General features: G+C 40.8%; 1 protein-coding gene across 5 annotated transcripts in view; it reads left to right on the forward strand.

Moving 5' to 3' along the window:
• Nucleotides 1–25,537, forward strand: part of Zmym6 (zinc finger MYM-type containing 6) — a 49,996-nt gene that overhangs the window by 6,534 nt on the left and 17,925 nt on the right. For 4 of the 5 annotated variants that reach the window (XM_031378700.1, XM_031378701.1, XM_031378699.1 and 1 more), the window contains exons 3-11: nt 5,602–5,668; nt 6,920–7,145; nt 11,785–11,956; nt 18,780–18,930; nt 20,190–20,305; nt 21,617–21,892; nt 22,470–22,620; nt 23,670–23,842; nt 25,045–25,192. In XM_031378700.1, coding sequence (XP_031234560.1) covers nt 5,602–5,668; nt 6,920–7,145; nt 11,785–11,956; nt 18,780–18,930; nt 20,190–20,305; nt 21,617–21,892; nt 22,470–22,620; nt 23,670–23,842; nt 25,045–25,192 — 1,480 coding nt within the window. Of the gene's footprint in view, nt 1–5,601; nt 5,669–6,919; nt 7,146–11,784; nt 11,957–15,765; nt 15,921–18,779; nt 18,931–20,189; nt 20,306–21,616; nt 21,893–22,469; nt 22,621–23,669; nt 23,843–25,044; nt 25,193–25,537 lie in introns of those variants that run through there. The other variant, XM_031378702.1, reaches the window with a different exon arrangement.

The raw sequence follows: 25,537 nt of genomic DNA on the forward strand, positions 1-25,537 counted from the left end.
TTTTTTTTTTTTTTGACTTATTTTATTTATTTTATGTGTATGAGTACACTGTAGCTGTACAGATGGCAGTGAGCCATCATATGTGTGGCTGCTGGGAACTGAACTCAGGATCTCTGCTGGCCCCACTTGCTCAGGCCCTGCTTGCTCAGGTGTAGTTCACTGTAGTTGTCTTCAGACGCACCAGAAGAGGGCGTCAGATCTCATTATGGGTGGTTGTGAGCCACCATGTGGTTGCTGGGATCCGAACTCAGGACCTTCGGAAGAGCAGTCAGTGCTCTTTCTCCTGAGCCTTCTCACCAGCCCCAAACTAGTTCTTAACACTACTGGTTACTGTTTGCTTCCTGGTGAGTGTATGGTGTTGTGTTATCTTCTGGGGGGAAAAATGGAAGGGCAAGTAAATGTGTATAGAACAAACAAACCAGAAGGCATAGCCTCACTCTCAGTAAACAGTCCCATATTGTAAGAAAGAAGTCAGTCCATTTTAATAGCCAAATCACCTTTTGAGGAGTCCACTGCTTCTCAAAATTGGAGGTCAGATTTTGTTCTCTTTTTTAAAAACCCTGCAGGCTACAGTGGTGACCTGCCTGCATGACACACTGGTGTAATAGTGACACAGAAGTTGTGGCAGTAACCAACTACTGTCTTTAGGATTTAAGGTCCACTCCAAGAGATGGACACATATTTACTGGCAGTGCTTGGATGGCCAAGAACCTGAAACTAGATAGGTCCTGGACCTAGGGGAAAAACAATACCATTGTACTGCTAAAGGAATGTAGCGATAAAATGACTCCTAAGGACACTCTGCTATACTCATAGGTCAGTGTCTTCTCAGCTGTCATCAGTAGCTTCCTCCTGCAGTAGATGGGAACAAATATAGAGATCCAAAACTGGACAACGTTCAGAGAATTTTCAGAGAATGAGAGACCTTGGAGTACTCTCATAAATGGAGAATCAAATCTTTCTCCTCAAGGCTCAGGGAACTTTGCAGAAAAAAAGGCAGGAGGATTGTAAGATTTGGTGGGAATGAAACACCCCAAGGAAAGAAGCCCTTCTAGACACAGTGGGACAGATGATGCACATATGAACTCACAGAGCCTGCACAGATCAGATGGGGTCCCAGCACTGAGAGGGGAAGTGGATACAAGTCTCCATCCTTAACCCAGAAGCTACGCCTAAGGAAAATTAGTCTTCCTCAGCAGAGTCTAACTAGGTCTGTGAACCACACTTAAGGGCAGGCCCCATGGCTGATACAAAACCAGCTCAGTGGAATACTTAGAGGACTTTCAGCCATAATACCTTTTCTGGACTTTTTTTTAACCTTATAGGAATTTTGTTTGTATATTTTCTGATTTTGTGTTCTTGTGTGAATGTGTGTCTCTATGTTTGTGTTCCTTGTGCTTTTTGTTGTTGTTACCTGTTCATTTTCTAATGAGAGAGAAAGGGTGTAGATTTGTGTGGTGGACAGGTAGGAAAGGATCTGGGAGGAGGGAAACTGAGTAGAATATATTGTATGAAAAAATGTATTTACAATTAAAAGGAAAAAAATTTTTTTGTTTTTTTTGAGACAGGGTTTCTCTGTGTAGCCTTGGTTGTCCTATAACTCACTGTGTAGACCAGGCTGGCCTTGAACCCAGAGACCCAGAGATTGTGTATGTGCGCAAGTACATACACACACAAATATATAAATACCACCTCCTGACTTCTTTTTTTGTTGATATCATATATGTAGTTCCAGGGCTGACCATTCTGCACTCTGCATTGGACAGCCTTTAGAAAAGGTGCTCATTCCTGGGAGAGGCTAATCCTCTGTCTTCCAGCAGTCATTAATTGCCTGTAGTTCTTTGTGTTGGGGTGTGATTCCATTAAAATTTTACCCTTTTATATAAACATATTCACTGATAATGCAATTGGGAATAAAATCTAAAAGCCATTTCTTGGTGATACAATTTTCCCAGCAAGGGTCTACCTCCTGAAGATCCTATAACCTTGCTAAACAGGACTACCAACTACATGAACCTCTGTGAGACATGTTCCCTTCAAAGCCCTAGCCCATAAAGGTCATAGCTTGAATGTTGATTCCCAGATGGTGGTGCTCTGTGTGGAGGTTTTGGAACCTTTAGGAGGTGTGGCCTAGATGAAGAAATAGGTTGCTTGTGGACAGGTGTTGAAGATTATATAGCTTGCTGTACCTCTTGATTTCCAATACAGATGCTACTGATGGACTCTCAGTTGGCATTCCTCCCTACATGAAGAATACTCTATCCTTGTGAACCAATATAAGTATCTTTTCTCTTACCTCTGTCAGCTGTTTTGCCACAGTACGGGGGAAAGTAGCTACTGTAGGTACTGTTGTAATTCACAGGGTCATAAATCACAAACAAAAGGTTATAAGCCAGATGTGGTGGCTATGCTTTTAATCCCAGTACTCGAGACATAAGCAGGCAGGTCTCTTTGAGTTCAAGGGGAATTGACAGGATGGAAAAAATATGAAATTGTCACAAAAAATTTTAAAAAATTCCATGTATGGATGTTTTGCCTGCATATGTGTAAATGCACCACATGCGTACATACCTGATGCCTACAGAGGCCAGGAGAGGGCCTAGAGTCTGGAACTGGAGTTAGAAATAACTGTGAGCTGCCTGTGTGGATGCTGGGACTTGAACTCTAGGTCTTCTGGAAAATCAGCAAGTGCTGTTAAGCACTGATCCATCTCTCTAGACCCAGCAAATTTCTTTTAAATACTTTAAAACATTTTTTTATTTCTGTATAAAAAGGTTTATTTGTATTTTTAATGTGTGTGCATGTAGGTATGTCATATGTGTGGTATGCTGCAGGGCCAGCTGTGGTTCTGAGTCCTCTGCTTCCTCCCTCTCGGGGTGTCCAGACACCTCTGCATATCCAGGCTAGAAGGACTTAGAGGAGTCTTGGAATGTGTGGGGATCTACTGGAGGTCTAGCTGGGAGTGAGTGTGGTGTGTGAGGGGAAGGAGAGAGGGAGCCTACTCTGAGGATTTCAGTATTACTCTTTTAGATGAAGGCCTTTGATGGTCTTCAATGAAACAGCTCTCTTAGATGATCTTAGCCTGTGCACATACCTTTATTCTGGGGTGAACTTAGGGTATGTATGGACCTTGGAGAGTGGGAAGGAATTTTCAGGTAAATCAAAATCACTGGCTAGAGCTTAAGGTTCTGTGAATGCCTCATTTATATGGAGAGGCATTTTAGGAATGCCAGGTACTTGCTGGGCAGGTTCTTATTGGGGGAAAAGAGGAAGTTTGTGTGTCTGCCAAGGAATACTCAACTTTGCCTAGGTAGAGGGTGTGGGGAGTTGGGATCCCCAGACAAGGTCAGAGAAGAGGAAGCCTGCTGCTAAAGAGAGTCCTCCATTTTATACCAAGCTCAGATGAGCTATCTGGTCATGGTAGACTTTGACCTTAACTAGGGAGGATTCCCCATACATGTGAGTGAAGGTGTCTGTGAAAACCAGAAGTGCAGATTCCCCTGGAGCTGGAGTTTACATGCGGTTGTGAACTGCCTGATGTGGGTGTTGGCAACAGAACTCAGGTCGTCTACAGTTCTTAAACTGTCTCTGGCCCAAGAACAAATTGAAAAAAACAAAAAGTAGTGATGTAGTGATGAGGGCTAGAAAGATGGCAGAGCAGTTAAGGGCACTGTTCTTATAGAGGACCAGGGTTTGATTCCCAGCATCCACATGGCTGTTCAAAACTGTTAGTTCCAGTTCCAGAAGATCCGACACACTTTTCTGACCGATGTGGGTGCTAGGCACATAAGTGGTGTACAGACACACTTGCAGGCAGAATACACATACAAATCAAATAAGTAGATCTGAAAAATGAGAAGTGGTGAAAGGAGGAAATCAACAACAACTTGTTGGTATCTTTTTTCTTATTCTCCCCAAGTATTGAGTTTAATAGGCTAAACCACCATAGCCAGCTTCATTTTCTAACACTTAAAATAAATACATTAAGGATAAAACTGATTTAGCTTATAATGATACTTAAAATTTTATGTGTGTGGGTGCCTTGGAGTTGGAGTAAGTAAGCTGCCCAGTGCTGGTGCTGGGAACCTAATTCTAGCCCTCTGGAAGAGAAGGAAGCATTCTTAACTGATGAGCCATTTCTTCAGCCCCCATTGTGGTGACTTTATATATAATAAGCAAATTGCATTGAAATTTTTGTATCTTGTTGACTATTAATAGATGTGACAAATTGTAAATCTATTGACTAAATTGACTGTTTTAGGGCCTAAGACCTTAGCTCAGTTGGTAGAAGATGTTTGCCTAAAATGAACAAAATCTTGGGTTCAGTATAGCATTGCATAAACCAGGTATGGTAGCTCAAGCTACTGGGTGGAGCCTAAAGGGTCAGAAATTGAAGGTCAGCCTGGGTACAGGAGACTGTCTCAGAGGGAAAAGCCAATCACTAATTAAGATGTAAACTTTATGCTACTCATGTCTAATCTCATGTACCACTCTCTTGTGATAAGAGAGTGATACTTACTTATTATAATAAGTAGTATGCAGGTACTCGTGCAGGTACATCAGTCTGAGATTAGATTCAGTATCCACCTAGAAAGCTGAAATACCATCCAAAGACCACACCATATATGAAATATCCTATTGGTAGAAGCCACTCAGGTAAGTTAAGGGGTAAATGGAATTCCTACAGGCATCTTATTCAGACCCCCTTGGAGAGGGAGAGCTACAGTGGGCATTCTGATGCAGCGGCAGAGGCGTCTAGTCAGGAAATCGGAGGGTTGCAGTCAACGCTCCTTTGGAAACTTGATGTCCTACTGGGTGCTAGAATGTAAATTTAGGTATTTATTGTTGAGTAACTTGAATTCATGGATTTTTTTTTAAGATCAGTATTCAGACATCACTATTTGTTGGATTCACGTGTTTTAACCAAATTGATTGAAGTAAAACCCGACAATGGTTTGTATATTTGTAATAGCTTCAATATTACTTACAATAAGAATTTAGGGGCCGGGTGGTGGTGGTGAATACCTTTAATCCCAGCACTTGGGAGGCAAAGGCAGGCAGATTTCTGAGTTTGAGGCCAGCCTGGTCTACAGAGTGAGTTCCAGGACAGCCAGGGCTATACAGAGAAACCCTGTCTCAAAAAACCAAAAAAAAAAAAAAAAAAAAAAAATTTTTTTTAGGTAGCAAATTTAAAAAGTTGAGCATAGGGTGTAAATAAGGTGAAGTGTGACTGAGGAAAACACCTGACATTGACCTCTGCCATCTACATGTATGTGCACATGTTCACTCCCACACACATGTACTACACAAGCATACACAGAGAAGTAGTTTTCAAGATTTGAATAGCTACATATTCTCATATATCAAGATTACTTTTGAAAAAATAGATATATAACTGCATATGGCTTTTAATTTTGAAAGATGGACTTTGTAAAGATTGTATCTGTTCTAATAATTCTGATTTTTGAGGTATTTGTGAAGGAGGCTATGATTAGGATGTATAAAAGATGCATGTGACAGAACCAGATGTTTAATTGAATTTCTAGTTTATTCATGCATACTGTATTTATTTCTCTCCCTCTCCCCTCTCTTGTTTTAAAGGAATACGGATGTCAAGAAAGTGAACTAAAAATTAGTGCTGTGTTTTCAGCCAGTGACCCTTCTCTTGGTAAGAAATAAGATAAGCTAAGTCTGTTGCCATTGGTATTGTTTAGTAGAACTGAGGGAAACACCTTTTCCTGTAAGCCTCTCTCCTCCTGTGGAGTGGACCTCTCAGTGTGGGAGCTGATTACCATTGGTCTTTTAAACATTGAAAGACATTAAGATTATATCAGAGGGCTGGAAGGTTAACCTCAGTTGGCTCAGTGGTTAAGAGCACTGACTGCTCTTCCATAGGTCCTGAGTTCAGTACCCAGCACCCACAATGGTGGCTCACAACCATCTGTAATGGGAATCCGATGTTTTCTTCTGGTGTATCTGAAGATAGTGGTAGTGTACTCATATACATAAGATAAATAAATAAATCTTTTAAAAAAGATTTTTATTTATTTGTCATATATATGTATGTGTGTCTATATATATTATATACGTACATATACATATATGTATGTATATATGATGAGTACGTGGTAGCTGTCTTCAGACATACCAGAAGACAGAATCAGATCCTATTACAGATGGTTGTGAGCCACCATGTGGTTGCTGGGACTTGAACTCAGGACCTCTGGAAGAGGAGTCATTGCTCTTAACCGCTGAGCCATCTCTCTAGCTCTCAATGAATCATCTTTTTAAAAAAAGAAGTATATATCAGAAAGGGATGCATGTATTAAAGAAATATATGTCTATATATAGTGTGGTAGAGCATGTCTTTAATCATAGCATTCAGCAAGCTGATACAGGAGGATATCCAGGTACAGGACAGCCTGATCTACAAAGTGCATTCAGGACAGCCAGAGCTACACAAAGAAACCCTGTCTTGAAAACAAAACGAAACGAAAACCAGCTGAACAAAAACCCTTCTGTTTCTGTTAAGTTACACATGCACAAATATATGTGCACAAGTGGCTGAAAGTGGTGCGTACTTGTAATCACCATACTTGTGAGTCTGAGACAGGAAGATCATAAATTTGAGGCCATCCTGGGAAATATATATGACACTCTGTATCTAAAAAAAAAATCTTGTCCAGCATACATATGTGTATATGAGAACTAGTTTTAGACTAAAACATGATACTAAGGGTTGTGGTAAGAAAGAGTTGAAACTCCTCGTTTTGGAGAGTAGTCATTACTCTTACTGTAGTGGCTTTCAACACTAACCAGTAAAGTTTTACCTTGAAAAGAAAATATATTCATTAGTGAAATGGAAATTTCTCTCTTTTCTGTTTTTGTTTACTTGTGTGTTCTTGTCTTGTCTTGCTAGGCTTTCAGGTTGGTCTACCGTCATCCGGCCCAAGTACATCATTTCCTGCAGTTACAGCTGGTCAAGTGTTTTGTTTTGGTTGTAAAAAACTGCTTCGTAAGGGGCAACCTACATACCGTAAGGCAGGATCTGCTCATCTTTTCTGTTCCATGGGATGCATCATCAGATTCTCCTCAGCGGTCTGCGGGCCACCTCTTCCCAAGAGAACCTGTGCACACTGTTCCAAGTACAGTTCCTAAGCTTGCACTTTCAATTCCTTTTGATTTCTTAGTTAAGGTCTCTCTATGTATCCCTGGCTGTCCTAGAACTCTATGTAGACCAAGCTGGCCCTGAACTCACAGAAATCCACCTGTCTTTGCCTCAAGTGCTGGGATTAAGGTATGCACATTCATGCCTGGTTTCCTTGCTTTACTTTTTTTTTTTTTAAATATTTATGTATTGTTATATGTAAATACACTGTAGCTGTCTTCAGACACACGAGAAGAGGCATCAGATCCCATTACAGATAGTTGTGAGCCACCATGTGGTTGCTGGGATTTGAACTCAGGACCTTCAGAAGAGCAGTCAGTTCTCATAACTGTTGAGTCATCTCACCAGTCCCAGCTTTACTTCTTAAAGTATACATTTTAGCTCAAACATACTACTGCCACTTTTAGTCTCTAGCATTTTTCTGAGGAAAATTCTTTTTAGTTAGTGCAGGAATTTGGAATTACTCTAAAGGTTTCAGCATGGAACAGGTGACCTGTATTAGAAGTGTTGTCTTAACTAATTTTTGCTCTCTTTTAGCTTAAAATTTACTATGAAATGAAATAAACAATTGGTGAGAATTGTAATTCATTAGTTCTGTAATTGTGGATAGACACTACTTAAAATATTCAACAGTTCTCTAAAGTAATTGAGGAACAGAAAACAATATTGTCTCTCAATAGGGTATAAAAGTTATTTAAGCCTTTAGAAAGTGGGAACTCAGTGGTGACAGGAAGAGCCTGTGTCCTTCTGACTCGCTGGGCTCTTGTTGGGGTCATTGTTGCTTCTCAGTAATGCTTTGCTGCAGAGGTAAAGAAGCATCCGTCTCATAAGCACAGGATATTTGCTGAAGAGACATTTTTGCCTATCTCGCTGGTGGTTTATTTCTGTGAATGTAGTGTGAAGCTTCTAGTTTCATCCTCTGGAACCAATGGAATCTTAGTCAGTTGGTCATCCCATAGCTCCAGGTCTTGACACACATGTCCTCTTTTGAGACATTTGTGCAGCTGCCTGGCAGTGATGGCTCACTTTAATCCCAGAGCTTGGGAGGCAGAGGCAAGCGGATGTCTGTGAGTTTGAGGCTAATCTAGATGAAGTGAGTTTCAGGATAGACAGGTCTACATGGAGAAACCTTGTCTCAAAAAAAACCTAAAAAATGAAAAAAGCTTGGTTTTAAAGCTGAGTTTAGCTGTAGAACACTTGCTTGGCATGCTAGAGGTTCTGGGTCCATTTCCAGTGCCACAGGAGGTGGTTTTAGAATAGAGATTCTATCACTTACAGACCTTGGCTAGATATTTTAACTTATTTTTTGAGACAGAGTATCCCATTGATATTTTAACTTTCCTAAACATCAGTTTTTCATTAGGTAATATATAATTCCTAGGATTTTAATGAGGCAGCATTAACATATAACTTAGAATATTATAAATGCTTAATAAAAGGGTCTTGTTAATAAAGGATTTAAGTAATTGTATATTTGTAATTATATTTATAATTATGTAGTAATAATTTTGTGCATGGCATTATCTTAATTTTTATGTATTTAAGTGTTTTGCCTGCATGCATATCTGTGTACCACATGCATGTCTGGTGCCAAAGGAGCGAAAAAATGCTTCAAGTCTCCTAGAACTGGAATTACAGATAGTTGTGAGTTGCCATATGGACACAAGAATCAAACCTGGTTCCTTTGTGACAGTATCCAGTGCTTTTATCCCATGAGCCAGTTCTTAGCCCCTGTGTTTGTTTGTTTATTTCTGAGACAAGGCTTCATGTAACCCAGATTGGCCTTGAACTGACTCTGTAGCTAACCTTGAGACAGATCCTCATTGCCCCTGCTTCTCAAGTACTGGAATTATAGACAAGTGCTATTACATCCAGCTAAATATCATATATTTCTGTTTTTAGTGAAAAAAACTTCAAAATTACTGTTTAATCTGGATGCCAGCATATCTACTTATTTGCAAGATTTCATGGTTGGTTGGTTGGTTTAAAGAATGTTTTTAGGTTTATTTATTTTGTATGTTTTGTCTGTCTTCCTGCCTGCCTGCCTGTCTGTGTGTCTGTCTGTCTCTGTGTATACATGTGTATGTGCAATCACCATGCACATACACGCAAGATCAGAAAACAACTTGTGGGAGTTGGCTCTGCTCTGAGGGCTCTGTAGTTCGACTCATGTTATCAGGCTTGGTGTAAGCACCTCTGCCGGCTGGGCTGACTCACCAGCTTTTTATGACTATTTTGTGAGACAGGGTTGGACATAGCTGGTTGGAGCTAACCTTGAACTATTTTTTTTAAATGATTTTTGTTTTAGTTTTTATTTTATGTGCTTTGGTGTTTTGCTTGAATATATGTTTGTATGAGAGTGTTAGATCCCCTGAAACTGAAGTTGTAGATAGTTGTGAGTTGTTATGTGGAGGCTAGGATTTGAATCTAGGACCTCTGGATAAGTAGCCATCACTCTTAACCACTGGGCCATCTCTCTAGCCCCTGACCTTGAATTCTCAAGTGCTATGTGTACCACCAGACCCTATATAAATAAGTTTAGGTGAATTTTAGAAAAAATAGATAATTTGTATTTTCTTTACATGGCTTACCATGCAGAAGTTATTAATAATGGAGGTATGTGGGCTGGGGAGACAGCTCAAAGATGAAGAGCTTGCTCTACAGGAATGGGGACCTAAATTTGATCCCCATCACCAACATAAAATGCTGGGCATACTGCTGAACACAGTAGTTTACACCTTTAATCCCTGCATTTGGGAGACAGATGCAGGGGTGGATGAATGTATGACTTGAGGCCAGCCTAGCCCACATAGTATGTTCCAGGCTAGCCAAGGCTACATGGTGAGATCTTACTTAAACAATTTAAAATGCTGTGTGGGCATAGTGGTGAATGTTTGCAGTCCCAGTACTGGGAGTTGAACACATGAGGGGCTCACATGACCAGGCAGCATATGATAATTAGAGATCCTCAGGTCCCCATTAAAGATCTTCTCATGAAAAACAAGGTAGATGCTGTCTGAGGAGGGATGACTGTGGCCGCTGCGCGCGCACACACACACACACACACACACACACACACACACACACACACACAAAATGTTGTACAAAGAGATAGGATGATTAACTCTGGACTCTCTGGATTTGAATTCTGGTGTCAGTTGACTGTGTGAGGCAATTTAACCTCACTTGTCTCTTTGTTTGAGAGTGGAAACAATAGTAATACTTCCTTCATAGTATCTTCTTGATATTTAATGCCTGGCATGTAGTCAGAATTCAGTATATTTATTTCTGTACTACCGCAGTTGTTATTTTATGTTGTCCTCCCTCCTCTAGAGTTTCTACTTGAATGTTTCCTTCCATTTTAATACTCTGGAGAAGAATGACAGTATTTAGCCTCGATCTTACTGGGTGTTGCTTGCAATGCTTATTGCAATAATTTGCTCTTAAAAATGGCTCTAGAGGTGCTAGAGAGGTGGCTCAGTGGTTAAGAGCACTGGCTGCTCTTCCAGAGGTCCTGAGTTCAAATCCCAGCAACCACAAGTTGGCTCACAATCACCCATAATGAGATCTGACGCCCTCTTCTGGTGTGTCTGAAAACAGCTACAGTGTACTTACATATAATAAATAAATCTTTAAAAAAAAATGACTCTAGAGATCTCACAGACCTGCTAAGTTATTTGGGTTGTGTTCTCTTGGGATAATCTCTTGTGCAGTGTATAAAGGTTGTATTTCTGTACTGGCAGAGATTTGAATGCAGACTGGACTTTGGTATTATTATTTTTATGAAGCATCACCTATCTCAGTGTTCTGTAAACATCTTTTCCATGATCTTCTTCAGCTCTAAAGAGCTGAACAGCCTATAGCAGGCCAGGAGAGGAAGGTGGGACATTTGGGAAAGATAGGAACTCTGGGAAAGAGTCAGAGAGGGGAGATTGGTCAGCCAGACACGGGGGAATGGACAGGTGTGGGACTGACAGAGAGGTAGCTAACGGACCATGTGTCAGAACTTAGGTTAGAGTACATGGGTTAATTAAAGAGCTAGTAGGGCCTAAGCTAAGGCCTGAGCTATAATTAATAATAATTGTCTCTGTCCTTACTTGGGAGGTTGGTGGGTCAGAGACAGTCCAGCGGTAGTATTCTTTCTGACATTTATAGCTAAACTTTATATAGCATGCCAATATTTACATTAATCTCTTCATAGTTCATCTTGAAAATTTTAATTTAAAAAATTATTTTATAATTTCAGTCACGATTCTACTATTGACAGCAGTTGAATAGAGAAGTTGTGTCTTGTGGTCTCGGGTTGTAGGATAGATACTGACTGAATCTAGTCTCATCAATTCCAGAGAGCAGGAAGTCTATTTTTGTTAAAAATAATTCTTGTACAGATGTACACATTAGATATTACTTTGCACATGAGGTAATAGGGACAATTATTGCTTCCCTCATAATCATCTAACTGAGAAGTAACTGAACTAATCATCAAAGGGATGTTTCAGATGATTATGCAGGTGTTTTCTACTGTGCAATAGTTACTCCTAGTAAAATAACATTTTAGCTCCCAGAGAGGAAGAAGGTAGAATCATTGCACATTTGTCTTTGTTATTTGTTTTTAGAGACATTTTAAATCCGATGAATGTGATCACAACTCAGTTTGAAAATTCCTCTCTCTGCAAAGATTTCTGCAGCCAGTCATGCCTGTTTTCTTATGAGCTAAAGAAGCCTGTTGTTACCATATATACCAGTGGCATTTCAGCTAAGTGCACTATGTGTCAGAAGGGCACTGGCGTAAGTACTTGTTACATTTCACTTTCATTGCAGTTCTACTCAAGAGATGATCTCTCTCTCTCTCTTCCTTTCTCTCTCTCTATGTCTATCTCTTTCTCTCTTCCTCTCTCCATCCCTCCCTCTATCCATTTCTCTCAACCCTCCACCCCCTCCAGTGTTTTGCTATATATTCAAGACTGCTCTCAACCCTCCCACCCCCTCCAGTGTTTTGCTATATATTCAAGACTGCTCTCAACCCTCCCACCCCCTCCAGTGTTTTGCTGTGTATTCCAGACTGGTCTCAACCTTGAATCAGTCTTCCTGTTTCAATCTCCCAAGTGCAGAGATTATAATGCCACCATTCCTAGCTATAAATCAGAGATTTTTTTTTAAATGTGGTTCTGCTTATTTGTATATGTGTATCTGTATTATGTCCTAGATTCGATTTGAAATTAAATATCAAAGCCAGGTGTAGTGGCACACAATGTTAATCTCAGCACTTGGGAGGGAAAAGCAGGTGGATCTCTCTTGAGTTCCAGGACACTGGGCTACATAATAAAAATCTGTCTTGAAGAAAAGCAAAAAGAAGGAGGTGGAGAAAGAGGAAAAAGAAAAGAGGGAGGAGGAAGAAGAGGAGAAAGAAGAGGGAGAAGGAGGAGGAGCAAAGAGATGATGGTTGGATGGTTGGATAGATGAAAGTGTGATACAAGGTCTTTGAAGTGATGCTTGTTTTTCAAAACTTCCCACACGTAACAGCCTCGGTGAACTGTTGCGAGAATGTGGGAGCTATGGTTAGAGGAGCTTGGACCTGTCCCTGTCAGGTTTACTTCAGCACATGTCCTGTGTACAAGCAGTGTAGATTTCTGCTGCAGAGCATGCAGACTTTGTCCTGAGCTGTGCAAAGGTGAGCTGCAGAGTAAAAGCAGGCGCTCCTCTGAGGTCATCCTGATGGGATTTTCTCTCCAGGGAAGTGGGAGAGACTCCACGGAGGGATGGTTGTAGACACTGACATGACTAAGATGAGATGGGCCACTTTTACAGTTTTTATTCATGGCTCAGAACTTAAGAGATGTAACTTCATGATTTGTTGTATGAAATATTGATAGTAAAAACTTCTTATAGATAAACTCTAAACAAGAGTTAAAAGCTAAAAAAAAAAAAAACTGATTGAAACTAAAGGAAACATTTTTTTTTTCACATAACATTTTTATTGATCTGGGAGTCTCACATCATATACTCCAATCACAATCCCTTCACAATCCTTCCATTTCTGCCCCCTTTGTGATCTCCCCCCACCAAAGAAGTAAAGGATAAAAATAAAGGAAAAGAAAAGAAAAAAAGAGTTCACTTTGTGTTGTCTGTATACTCGCTGGAGCATGGTCAAATTCTTAGAGGCTTCCCCCTTGAAACAGACCTCTCTCACACCTGCATCAGAAGCTGTGGAGAGCTGTTCTTTGGCATCTCTGTCACTTTTTAAGAGTTCTCTTTGGTGACTTCCTGTTGTGGGGGTGGCGGCAAGGGTAGGGGTTGTCACAGAAGCCTTCCATGCCTTCTCCTCAACTGTGCATCTGCAGTCGTTGATTCACAGCAAAAGTAGCCTCCTTGTTCTTCACACTCAATGGAAACATGGGTCATGCACCTCTAGTAGGTTTCTGTTGACAGCACAGACCACAAACATGCTCCCCTGCTTCAGTAGTACCACCAACCAGACAAAGCCCTCGGAGGCTGCCCAGACACTGACATCAACATGGCCTTGGGCACAGGCCACTCAATATCAATATGGCCCTCTGTAGCAGCAAGGACACAGATATTACCATGGCCTCAGGCAGCAGCCCAGGCAACTCATTTCATTAAGGCCTTCAGTGGCAGTGTAGCCTACTCACATCAGTGTAGCTTCAGGCTGCAGCACAGACCATGGACAGCTGAATGGCCTTCATGGTAACACTGGCCACAGGCATCAGCACAGACTCAGACATGAGGTGGCCCTCCGCAGCAGCAGGGGGTCAGGACATCACCATGGCCTCAGGTTGGAAGCATAGACCACTCAGATCAGATGGTGGCAGGATTGCCCATGGACAGTGGCGTGGCCTCAGGTGGCAGGCAGCACAGACCACAGATACCAGTTTGTTCTTTGATGGTAACTTGGACCATGGACATCAACACAGATCCTAGCTGTAGTAGGACCTAATACCCAGATATGGCCCTTAGAAGCAGCAAAGACCCAAAGTCATCATGGCTTCAGGTGGCAGCTCAGGCCACCTAAATCAGCGTGGCCTCCATTGGCAGCCTGGCCTCCAGGCCTTTACATGGTCCCAGGCTGCAGCATGGACCATTGATCTCTACACAGCCTTCGGTGGGAACTTGTGCCATAGACATCATTCCGGCCCTCAGTAGGGCTCAGGACTCAGCCAGATGGGGCTTAGATGGTCACATGCCTGGCTGGCTTGTGCCCGCCCCTGGGCTTTTTTAAAGATGTGTTTTGGAATGAATTCTTAGTTGATTTGGTACCATCCTCCTGCTATAATACTTTCGGTACTTATTAGGTACTATTTACTGTAATAAATAATAGTCTCGTTAAGTATGGCATTTGTTTCAGTTTTAATTATTACTGGTTGAGATTTCTTTTTATTCTTTGTGTTTATATGTATATAGGCATACATATGTGAGTTCTTGGGAGTCTTTATCAGTTGTTTTGTACCATATTCACTGACTCTAGGTTTCTCAGTTGTGTAACTTAAATTTTTTTAATGTTTATTTTTAATGATGGTTTTAAAGATTTTTAAAGATTTTATTTTATTTATTTATTTTTAAAGATTTGTTTTATTTTATGTGTATGAGTTCACTGTAGCTGTACAGATGGCTGTGAGCCATCATGTGTGTGGCTGCTGGGAATTTCCTCCGCACTCGCTCCGGCGTAATTCACTGTAGCTGTCTTCAGATGCACGAGAAGAGGGCGTCAGTTCTCATTATGGGTGGTTGTGAGCCACCACATGGTTGCTGGGATCTGAACTCAGGACCTTTGGAAGACCAGTCAGTGCTCTTACCCGCTGAGCCATCTCACCAGCCCTAAAGATTTTACTTTTAAGAATGCTTTAACCTCCCTTTTAGCCTACCACCTACCAAAGGTAGCAGAAATGAAAGGATCCAGGGGAAGTGGACCTGTTTAGAAATGGTTCTTTGGAACAACTCCCATCTGTGTTGTCTGGAAATCGACATTGCACACGTCAACAGCAACAGCTGGATCCACTCACAAACAATTCACAGATAGACCAGCAGTCCAGTTCAATAGAGTCAAAATAACAGGAATCAGCAGCGGTGACACTACCTAGTAGAGACAGCCGGGTCTCAGCCTCAGCACACGTCCACAGGAGGGGTTCTGACCAACAGGAATGCCAGGAACAGTTTTCAGCTGTGTCTCTCTCAGCAAAGAAAGATCAACAAAGACACTAGATCAACAAGGGTTATACAGCTAACTATAAACAAGCCTAGCTTAGTCTGTCACTGTCCATCGAGTCCTGTTCATACTCTCTGTAAACATCTCGTGTCCTCCATGAGTCTTGCCTCAGAACATAAGTCTGTCTCGGCTGACATCACTCTGTCAGCTAACTCACTCTGCTAGTCTAAGTCTGCATACATATCAAGAAACTCTAACACCACCAGAAGATTTTTTGGTACGTTTCCCTCTATGGAGTCCTGATAAATAGAGCTCAACTATACAATATAAAATGGACCAATACATGTGTGTCATTAACAAAGAATCCTTTATCATGTGCCCTTTCACATGCTTGTTTTAGCAGAACATCATCATTTCACCTGTGTCTACTTCAGTGAAACATTCCTTCACGAGTCTGCCTCAGCCTTTCACCTGTGTCCACTTCAGGAAAACACTCCTTCACGTGTTTTCTCCAGCAAAACACCATCCAACAACTGACTCTCTAAAGAAGCCTTCACAGTTGAACTCACAGCTCACCAGTTCAGCTCCTAGGTATCCCATCTCTGCCTTCCAAATGCTGGAATTGGGTAGAGGCCATCAAGCCTACTTGGCTTTTTTTTTTTTTTTCTCTCTCGTTTTTTCGAGACAGGGTTTCTATGTATATCCCTGGCTGTCCTGGACCTCACTCTGACCAGGCTGGCCTTGAACTCAGAAATCTGCCTGCCTCTGTCTCCCAAGGGCTAGGACTGAAGGCGTGCGCCACCGCCACCCGGCTCCTACTTGGTGTTTATGTGGGTTCTAGGGACTTGAATTCTAGTCTTGCTTCTGTGGCAAGTGCTTTAACCGTTGAACCATCATCCTAGCCCCCTCTTCTTTATTTTTTTTAAGTTCTTATAAAGGATGTAAATGGTAATAAAATTTTTAGGGACTAAGGAGATAGGTCAGTTGGTAACAGTGTTTGCAGACATGAGGACTTGAGTTTCATCCCTGTAGCCCACATAGCAGGATGTGTTGGTTACCCATACGATCCCAGTGGAGGAAGTTTTTACCTCTGTAGCTCACTGGCCAGCTAGCATCAGTTAGTTGGCAAACTCCAGACCAGTGAGAGACTGTCTTAAAAAAAAAAAAAGGTAGATGACCGCTGAATAATACCCAGGATTAGCCCCTGACCCCCACACACATGCATACATGTGCATGACACACTCATGAGTCTGCACACAAAAACACACAAATCCTTTGCAAATTTTTGATTTGTTAATTTCTTGGAGCAGTTTGAAATGCCCTTTCGTTTCAAATATCATTAAAATGTATTTTACTCTTTAGGAATTGCTGCTGTAGGCAGTCAAGTTACTACTGTCAGAGGAGCATAACAGCTGCTTTTTTTTTTTTTTTAATCCGTGACCTAAGTACCAGGGCTTCTGTAATTTGGGACTGCCATTGTACTCTTCCAGATTTCTGGGACCCATTTTTAGTAAGCAGTTGTGTGAAACATCATAATGTACTACATTTCCTTACCATTTACTTCCTTACTAAAAGGTCTACTACTATTGTGTTAGTGACAACTTTAGAGTTACAAATGCTTCCCATGGCATTTGGCTTATGGTAAACATTCAGAAGTCAATGCTGCATAAGTGGTAGTCATTATTGTTTGTTAAAACATGAGTAGACTATAGTTCATGATATAATTATCTCTACATATTGTGATTCTTAGCTTGATAAGGAAATTTTCATAGGATCTCTTAATATGAATTAAGCATCATTTCTATCTCTTGTTGGAAAGTCACCCAATTTAGGTGGTTCTAAGTGATAAACTTTCCTATACTGAGGTCCATGCTTCATGGATTACCTAGTATTTGTTTATGATTAGGAAAGTATGTCATCAGTACACTTCATTACTTACAGTGTGCTTTGTTGTTAATTGAGTAGTTACTGGTTTGTTTGTTTGTTTGTTTTTTAGTTCTGTAGCTAAGCCTGGCTTTAGGTTCCTGATCCTTTTGTGCCCATCTTTCAATTATTGGGACATCACACCTGTCTGCCTTTTTTTCATTATTTGATCTTTTTTTGGTTTCTTTTAAAAATCCATATGTACAATTTTGTGTGTGTTGCGCGTGCGTACACATGTGCACACATGCACACATGTAGTAAGGAACCTGGAATTTTTGTTTCTTAAAAAAAAAAAAAGGCACAGAAATACTATAAGAATATGTTTTTGCGCTAGTGAGATGGCTCAGCAGGTAAGAGCACTGACTGCTCTTCTGAAGGTCCTGAGTTCGGATCCCAGCAACCACATGGTGGCTCATAACCACCAGTAATGAGATCTGACGCCCTCTTCTGGTGCATCTGAAGACAGCTACAATGTATTATGCCAGAGTGAGCCTGAGTTCAATTCCCAGTAGCCACATGATGGCTCACGGCCATCTGTACAGCTACAGTGTACTCATACACATAAAATAAATCAATCAAATAAATATTTTAAAAAAAGAATATGTTTTCATTTTAATCCCAGGTATGGGATGTGGGGCTGCTCCAGTTGTCCACAGCAGCTGACTAAGATCTGCCTCATGCCCTAGCAGAGGTGTGTTTTTGCCAGCTGCAGATAGTTTTTGTGATTGTGTGACTTTTTGGAATTCTGGGGACTTTTCGGAGGATATATGAATGTCAGGGTCCAGAGAGGCAGAGTGGGATGTTGGTGGGTCATTGTTGGTTGTAGTTGTGGTTTATTATTGGTCTGTTAAGTAGTCATGCTCAAAGAAGAGACAACAACAAGAAGAAATTAGAAATCCTGACTGTGAAGATCAAGCGTGCTCCAAGGAATTCAAGTGTCAGCAGGAAGTAGTCTAATGGTGTCATCTTCCCCTTTCCAACCCTTGACTTTATTCAGGTGTATCTCTTTTCTCTCCCCTCTCTTTTTCTCGATCTTATCTAGTGTTAGGGGATGGAAACAGTTGAAAAAGGGTAGAGAAGAGTGGAATAAAGAACCTCCAAACTAGCCAAAGACAGCTACATGTATGTATTTATGTGTATGTATTTGTGTGTATTAGTGAACAAGTGTGCACACCATAGCATATGTGTGTCAGAGGACAACAGCCAGTGTTGACCTGCACCTACTTTGTTTGAGGCAAGGTTTCTTTTTACTTCTAGGTGTGTATGTCAGGCTGGCTGTCTATGAAGTTCTGGTGATTTTCTGGTGATTTCTGGATGCCTCCCATCTTGCTGTAGGAGCACATTATATATCCACACTGTCATTGGCTTTGTGTAGGATCTAGAATTTTGTATTGACGTCCTCATGGTTTTGCATAGCAAGCCCTTTACCCACTGAGCCATCTCTGGCCTTTTTCTTATTTGAAACAATAATGTAATTATGTTTGAACTTATGCTTATATACATCTTATATTATTGCTATTCTAATAGAATCTAGCCCCGAAGCCACTCTATGCCTTGGGGAATTCATCGAGGCTGTCTGCTGAAATGATTGAGACTACAAATGACTCAGGAAGAACAGAGCTTTTCTGCTCTATTAACTGCTTATCTGCTTACAGAATTAAGACTGTTATTTCTTCAGGTAAATTTGATACATTTATAGATTTAATAACATATAAAAGATGACCATAACTGCTGTTACTTAATTTTGTTACATACTAAACTTATTTAATATGGCTAAAAACACAAGAATAATTTACATTTGAAGAACTGATAATAAAGGAAAATAGATTTTCACTGATCCTCTTGTTTTGTAGAATATATTTTATGGTTTCATGTGTAAGAAAAAATAATTAACTTTTAAGCTATTTTTTTCTTCTTAAAAATATTGTATTTTATTTGCCTGTTTTGTCTGCATATATGTCTATGTGCCTGCATGCCAGTGGATGCCAGAAGAGGGCTTTGGATTATCTAGAACTGTAGTTACAGATGCTGTGAATCCACTATGTGGGAGCTAGGGATCTAATCCAGGTCTCTGAGAAGAGCAGCCTGTGCTCTTAACCACTGAGCTATCTTCCCAGTCCTTTACATTAGGCTTTGATGAGTCCAAGTTGGTTGAAGTTAGTTGTTATAGTTAGATTTAGAGATTACTGTAAAGTTCTGTGATATTTTTTATGTTATAGTTGACCATCTATATATACGGGTTCTACTACACTCAACCAACTGCTCATCAAAAGTATTCAGCAAATGCTAGACATGGTGTTGTATACCTTTAATTCCAGCACTCAGGAGGCAGAAGCAGGAGAATCTCTGTCAGTTTGAGACTAGCCTGATCTACATAGTGAATTTCAGGACATCCAGGGCTATTGCTGATACCCCTGTCTCAAAATACTAACAAAACTCAAAAACCCTTAGCCGATATAATTGAATTTTACAGTGTTTTTTATTATTTTTCTCAAACTAATACAGCATATCATCTATTTATATGGTATTCTAAGTAATCTAGGAATGATGTGTAAGGGATATTTAGAATGTACATAGATGATATGCATATATTCTGGTATCATTCTGTAAGATGGACATGAGCATGTCTGTCTGGAAGCTGGTCCCCAAAGGACATAGGGGAGGCCATGTTAAGTATTTGATTGTTTTGTTTTGTTTTGTTTTGTTTTGTTTTGTTTTGTTTCTGAGACAGGGTTTCTCTGTATAGCTCTGGCTGTCCTGGAACTCACTCTGTAGACCAGGCTGGCCTTGAACTCAGAAATCCGCCTGCCTCTGCCTCCCAAGGGCTGGGATTAAAGGCGTGTGCCACCACCACCTGGCTGATTGTTTACTACTAGACTTTTGCATCATTTGAGCATGTGTATAACACTCATTGTCTTTTATTTTTTTGTCATTAAGGTATACAGGTTGTGTGTCATAGTTGTAAAACTGCAGCAGTCCCTCAGTATCACCTAGCAATGTCAAATGGAACTATTTGCAGTTTCTGTAGCTCCAACTGTGTGTTGGCTTTCCAGGTATGATGCGAAGTGCTATTTCTTCTCTCTAGTTCACTAAGGGATTGACTGATCTATGGCAAAACATTGTAGCCAGGGCTACACAGAGAAACCCTGTCTCAAGGGAAAAAAAAACATTGTAAAAGATTAAATTCCTTCTTCCTTCCTTCCTTCCTTCCTTCCTTCCTTCCTTCCTTCCTTCCTTCCTTTTTCAAGCTAAAGTTTTCTCTGTGTAGCCCTGGCTATTCTGGAACTGACTCTGTAGACTAGGCTGGCCTTGAACTCAGGTCCACCTGCCTCTGCCTCTTGAGTACTGGGATTAAAGGCATATAGCACCCCTGCCCAGCCTAAATTGTTTTCTGTTACATTTATTTAGTATATGCTTGTGTGTCATGATGGCATGACTGAGCCATCTTGCCAGACCATTTTTTTTTCCTTTACTAAGACAGTCTTGCTACATAGTCCAAATCAGGCTGACAATCATCTTATCTCTATTTCCCAAATTATGGGATTACAAGCATGTAACACCTGTTTTTGAATGTAGGGTTAAAAAAACCCCACAGTTTATTCAAGCAGTGTTTCAAAGGCCATTGGTCATTTATACAAACATTTGAGAATGTGAGGCCAGACATATAAGGCTTTCTTATTCATGGTCCTTGAGTCAAGTACCTTCCCCTCTCACTTCTTTCTTTTGTCATTCTTTCCCCTTTTTTCTTTTTTTTCTTTTTTCTTTCAGGGTCTCCTACTGTAGTCTAGACTAGCCTTGGAACTTGATACGTAGCCAAGGGTCGCCTTGAACTCTGGATCCAAATGTTGGGATTGTAGTTATATGCCACCGTACTGATTTTCGCTCTCTCTTCCTTAAAAGAGTAGAGGCTAGAGTGTGGTTTGAGAGGTGGAATGGTGAAGCTCAAAAGCTCATCTGGGCTCATGTGTCTTGGTGTCCTGGGCTAGAAATGTAATGATTCTTAGCCTGGATTGCTCCCCTCCTCAAATTTCTACCCACTCTGTGCAGAAAAGAGTAAATTTCTTGTTTTCCTGGGTGAGGATGCCTTGTGTGTCCACTGTCAGGAGCTGGTTGGTGGTATGTATGGAGCTTGAGGAAGGCATCTCAGGGAGAATCTGCAGGAGTCTTTTGTTCTAGTTCATCACCTTTTGAGTGCTTAATTTTTTTTAAACCCTCTGCACTGGAAGGTATGCCACTGAAATTCTTTATTAGAAGTAAAAGTTAAAAAAAATGTTTGTGGAATGAATTTATTAAAATGAGGAAATTAAAACATTTATGTTACATTATTTCTTATTTGGTAAAATCTTTGCTTGGTATTCATTTAGAATGTATTTAACAAGCCAAAGGGAAGAAGCTCTTCATTGGCACCCATGGCTCAGGGCCAGAAGGTGCTGAGCACACCCCTGCAGTCTGCAGTGTCAGCAAGAAAAGATGCCCCTGCCTCCTCCTTCAGTGGCCCCATCAGCAACCCTGCTGCAGTAGCTCTGGAGACTCTTGCTAAACAGTCCCACCAGACGGCTTTGGGCCATTCATTCTTGAAGCTCACATGCCTGCAGTGTAGCCTTCTGTTTGCCACAAAACCAGAGCTGCTTTTCTACAAGGTAAGGAGACAGCCTAAAGGAGATGCGTGTAAACCATCCAGTAAGAGCATTTATGTTTTTTCCAGTTTGACAGTTCTTCAGTTTGTGTTGACTTAAAAATGCATTTATTTTGTGTATCTTTGTGTATGCACACATATGAGCATTCCATGGTGTGCATGTGGAGTACAGCTGACAAGAGTTGGTTCTCTCCTTCCATCACATGGGTCCTGGGATGGAACTTCGGTTGTCAGGCTTGGCAGCAAGTGCCTTGACCTGCTGAGACATCTCACTGGTCTGGAAAAAGATTTGCTGAAGAGAAGCTGCTGTTTAGATAGATTTTAAAAAAGAGAGAGATGTATTTTTAAATTTGTGTGTGTGTGTATAGATGTGCACGTGTGATCACAGTGCCTTTGGAGGCCACAGGTATTGGATCCCCTTTGTAGCTGCTGTTGTAGGTACTTGTGAGCAGCTGACCATGGGTACTGAGAATTGAACTCAGGCCTCGTAGAGAGCAGTGCACCCTTGACCAGTGACCCCTGTTTCCAGCCCATGCTCCCGAGTTTGGTTAGAGCTTAACGACTGTTGCTTGTTTTTGCAGGGTAGAATGTTTATGTTTTGTGGCAAGGCTTGCTGTGATGAATACAAAACACAGAATAAAGTTAAGGCCTTGTGTGACTACTGTAAGCTACAGAAGACCATAGAGGATACAGTACGGTTCTCAGGGGTTGACAAGCCCTTCTGTAGTGAAGGTAAAAAGACATTCAGTATTACACATACATAGTGGAGTTCATGATCAGTTTTTATTTTCAAAAACTTTGCTTGGGAAACATTACTTGAACATTATTTTTTTTTTTTTCCTTTTTTTCAAGACATGATTTCTTTGTATAGCCTTGGCTGACCTGGAACTTGTTCTGTTGACCAGGCTAGACTCAAACTCTTATTATAGAGACCCTCTACCTCCCAAATGCTAGGATTAAAGGTGTGTCACCACCACCCAGCTGCTTGAACATTCTTAAAACGTTGAATTTATACAGTTTATACTTAGTACACCTTGAGATCTGCCTTTTTCTTTTCTCTTTTTTTGGTTTTTCGAGACAGGGTTTCTCTGTGTAGCCCTGGCTGTCTTGGAACTCACTCTGTAGACCAGGCTGGCCTCAAACTCAGAAATCCGCCGGTCTCTGCCTCCCAAGTGCTGGGATTAAAGGCGTGTGCCACCACTGCCCGGCTGAGATCTGCCTTTTTAAGCATTTCAGTAATATCAATAAAGAAAAACACCTACAGTTAGTGGTATTAGTAGAGAAAAGCTTATAAGTTTAGCTAGGATTTTTATTTTTTGTTTTACCTATTTGTAAAGTAGGAATTTAATCAATTGCTGCTTGGTTTAAGAAACTTTGAAGCCTCTGAATTTAGAATATGGATGATTTATTATTAAGAGCATATTAAACATTAATTTGAGTTTGTTTTGTGAATATGGAGGTTATCCTATAATATAGAGGCAAATAATTATGTCAGGAAATCAAAGCCAGGTCTTTTGGAAAAGCTTTTAACTGCTGGGCAATTTCTTCAGCCTCTCTTTTTTATTTTTTAGGCAGGATCTCAAGTAGCTCAGTCAGGCCTTGAACTTGATAAAGTAATTGCGGCTGGTCTGGAACTTGTGATCTTCCTACCTTGCAGGTGCTGGGCTTGTAGGCCTGTAGTGTCACATCTGGCTGGGAAAGAGCTCAGACACCAGACAATCATTTCACCTCTTTAAAGCTAATGCACATTTGTCTCTCCTTTTGTCCTTGCTGGTGGTTAGTTTGCAAGGTCCTCTCGGCTCGAGACTTTGGGGAAAGATGGGGAAACTACTGTAAGACGTGCAGTTACTGTTTACAGACGTCTGCAAATTTTGTGGAAAATCAGCTGGAAGGCAAGCTCCAGGTTTTCTGCTGTGAAGATTGCATGTCTAAGTTTACAGCTCTGTTGTACCAGGTAAATAGGACATGTTCTTTTTCTTATTTTGAAATAAATGCTAATCATTTTCAATTAAAATATGTTCAAATTATGTGAAAAAATGCATTTAGAGTTTGGGATTTCTGGAGGTCTCTTTCCCCACTATCCTGGTGTTGGGGCTTGAATTTAGAACCTCCTACCGGCTAGACAAACCGTACCTCAGATGTGTCTCTAGCCAGAGTAAGGATATGTGTGCTTTTTTATTCTCTCTCTTCTATAAAGTATGATAACCTTGTTTGTAGCTTTTAGGTTAGAAATTTACATAACTTTGCCTTAAGTAGCTCTCATTCAGGTTACGCTAGAATTTAAGGTCAGACCTTGTCTTCCCTTCATATAGGTCATGTGGCAAACTGATGGTCTCACCTACTTTCCTAGTTTTGAAAGGAATAGTTAGATAAGCATAGCACAGACCTGGTGCTTTCCTGTTGACTTTTCCATTCCCAGCATCAGTCCTGAAGGTGAGGTGTATTGTTGCCACTTTATAAATAGAAGGAGACCGGGTGGTGGTGGTATACCCCTTTAATCACAGCACTTGGGAGGCAGAGACGGGTGGATTTCTGAGTTCAAGGCCAGCCTGGTCTACAGAGTGAGTTCCAGGACAGCCAGGGCTACACAGAGAAACCCTGTCTCCAAAAAAAAAAAAAAAAAAAAAACCAACAACCAAACAAACCTATAAATAGAAGGAGTAGAACCCTGGAGGAAGCCAGTAGGTGGCAACTACATAGCACCACAGCACTCCAGTGAAGTCAGTATTTACTTAATACCTCATTCTAAGTGTAATTTTCTTGCTGAGGAATATTATATATTTTAACTATTAAATGGCTAAGGGCCAATCACAATGCTTAAAAAAAGGGTACTTAGGCTGGGTTGTGGTGGTACATACCTTTAATCCCAGTACTCAGGAGGCAGAGGCAGGTGGATCTCTGTGAGTTCAAGGCCAACCTAGTATAAAGAGTGAGTTACAGGACAGCCAGGGCTACATAGAGAAAAAAACAAAAACAAACAAACAAAAAAATTGTTAGGACATCTTATGTGAAACAAATAATATCTGTTTTTAACTAGGGAACCTTTCATTTTATAATCTCACTAATTCATATACCATTTTCATTAGTGTTTTTGGTTTCTGGTTAGTATTATATTTTCATAATTGTAGTCCTTCCTTGTCTTCCTTCAATTCGCAGACTGCCAGGTGTGATGCTTGTAAACGTCAGGGTAAGCTCAGTGAGTCCTTGAAATGGAGAGGCAACGTCAAATACTTCTGTAACCTGTTTTGCGTCCTGAAGTTTTGCCATCAGTATAGTGTGAATGACCCAATTCCACAAAGAAAAGGTAAAATTAAGCTTGGTTACAGGCTCTTTTGGTCAATTCTAGGATATACTGTCAGCATACCCAGTGAAATAGTACAATCAAAACAAAGTCTCCTTGCATTTTTACAGCCTGCACTTCCTGAAAGTTTTCTTTAGGGCGCCTTAATGACAAGTCTCTTATAATTTCTATTGCTGTGGTAAATAAACATTGTAACCAAAAGCAACTCAGGGAGGAATGAATTTATCTTACAACTCTCAGGTCACACACTCTCACTGAGGAAGTCAGGGAAAGGAGCTCAAGGCAGGAACCTGGAGGCAGGAACCTGGAGGCAGGAACCTGGAGGCAGGAACCTGGAGGCAGGAACCT

Source organism: Mastomys coucha, unplaced genomic scaffold, assembly GCF_008632895.1.
Source record: "Mastomys coucha isolate ucsf_1 unplaced genomic scaffold, UCSF_Mcou_1 pScaffold18, whole genome shotgun sequence".
Lineage (NCBI taxonomy): Eukaryota > Metazoa > Chordata > Mammalia > Rodentia > Muridae > Mastomys > Mastomys coucha.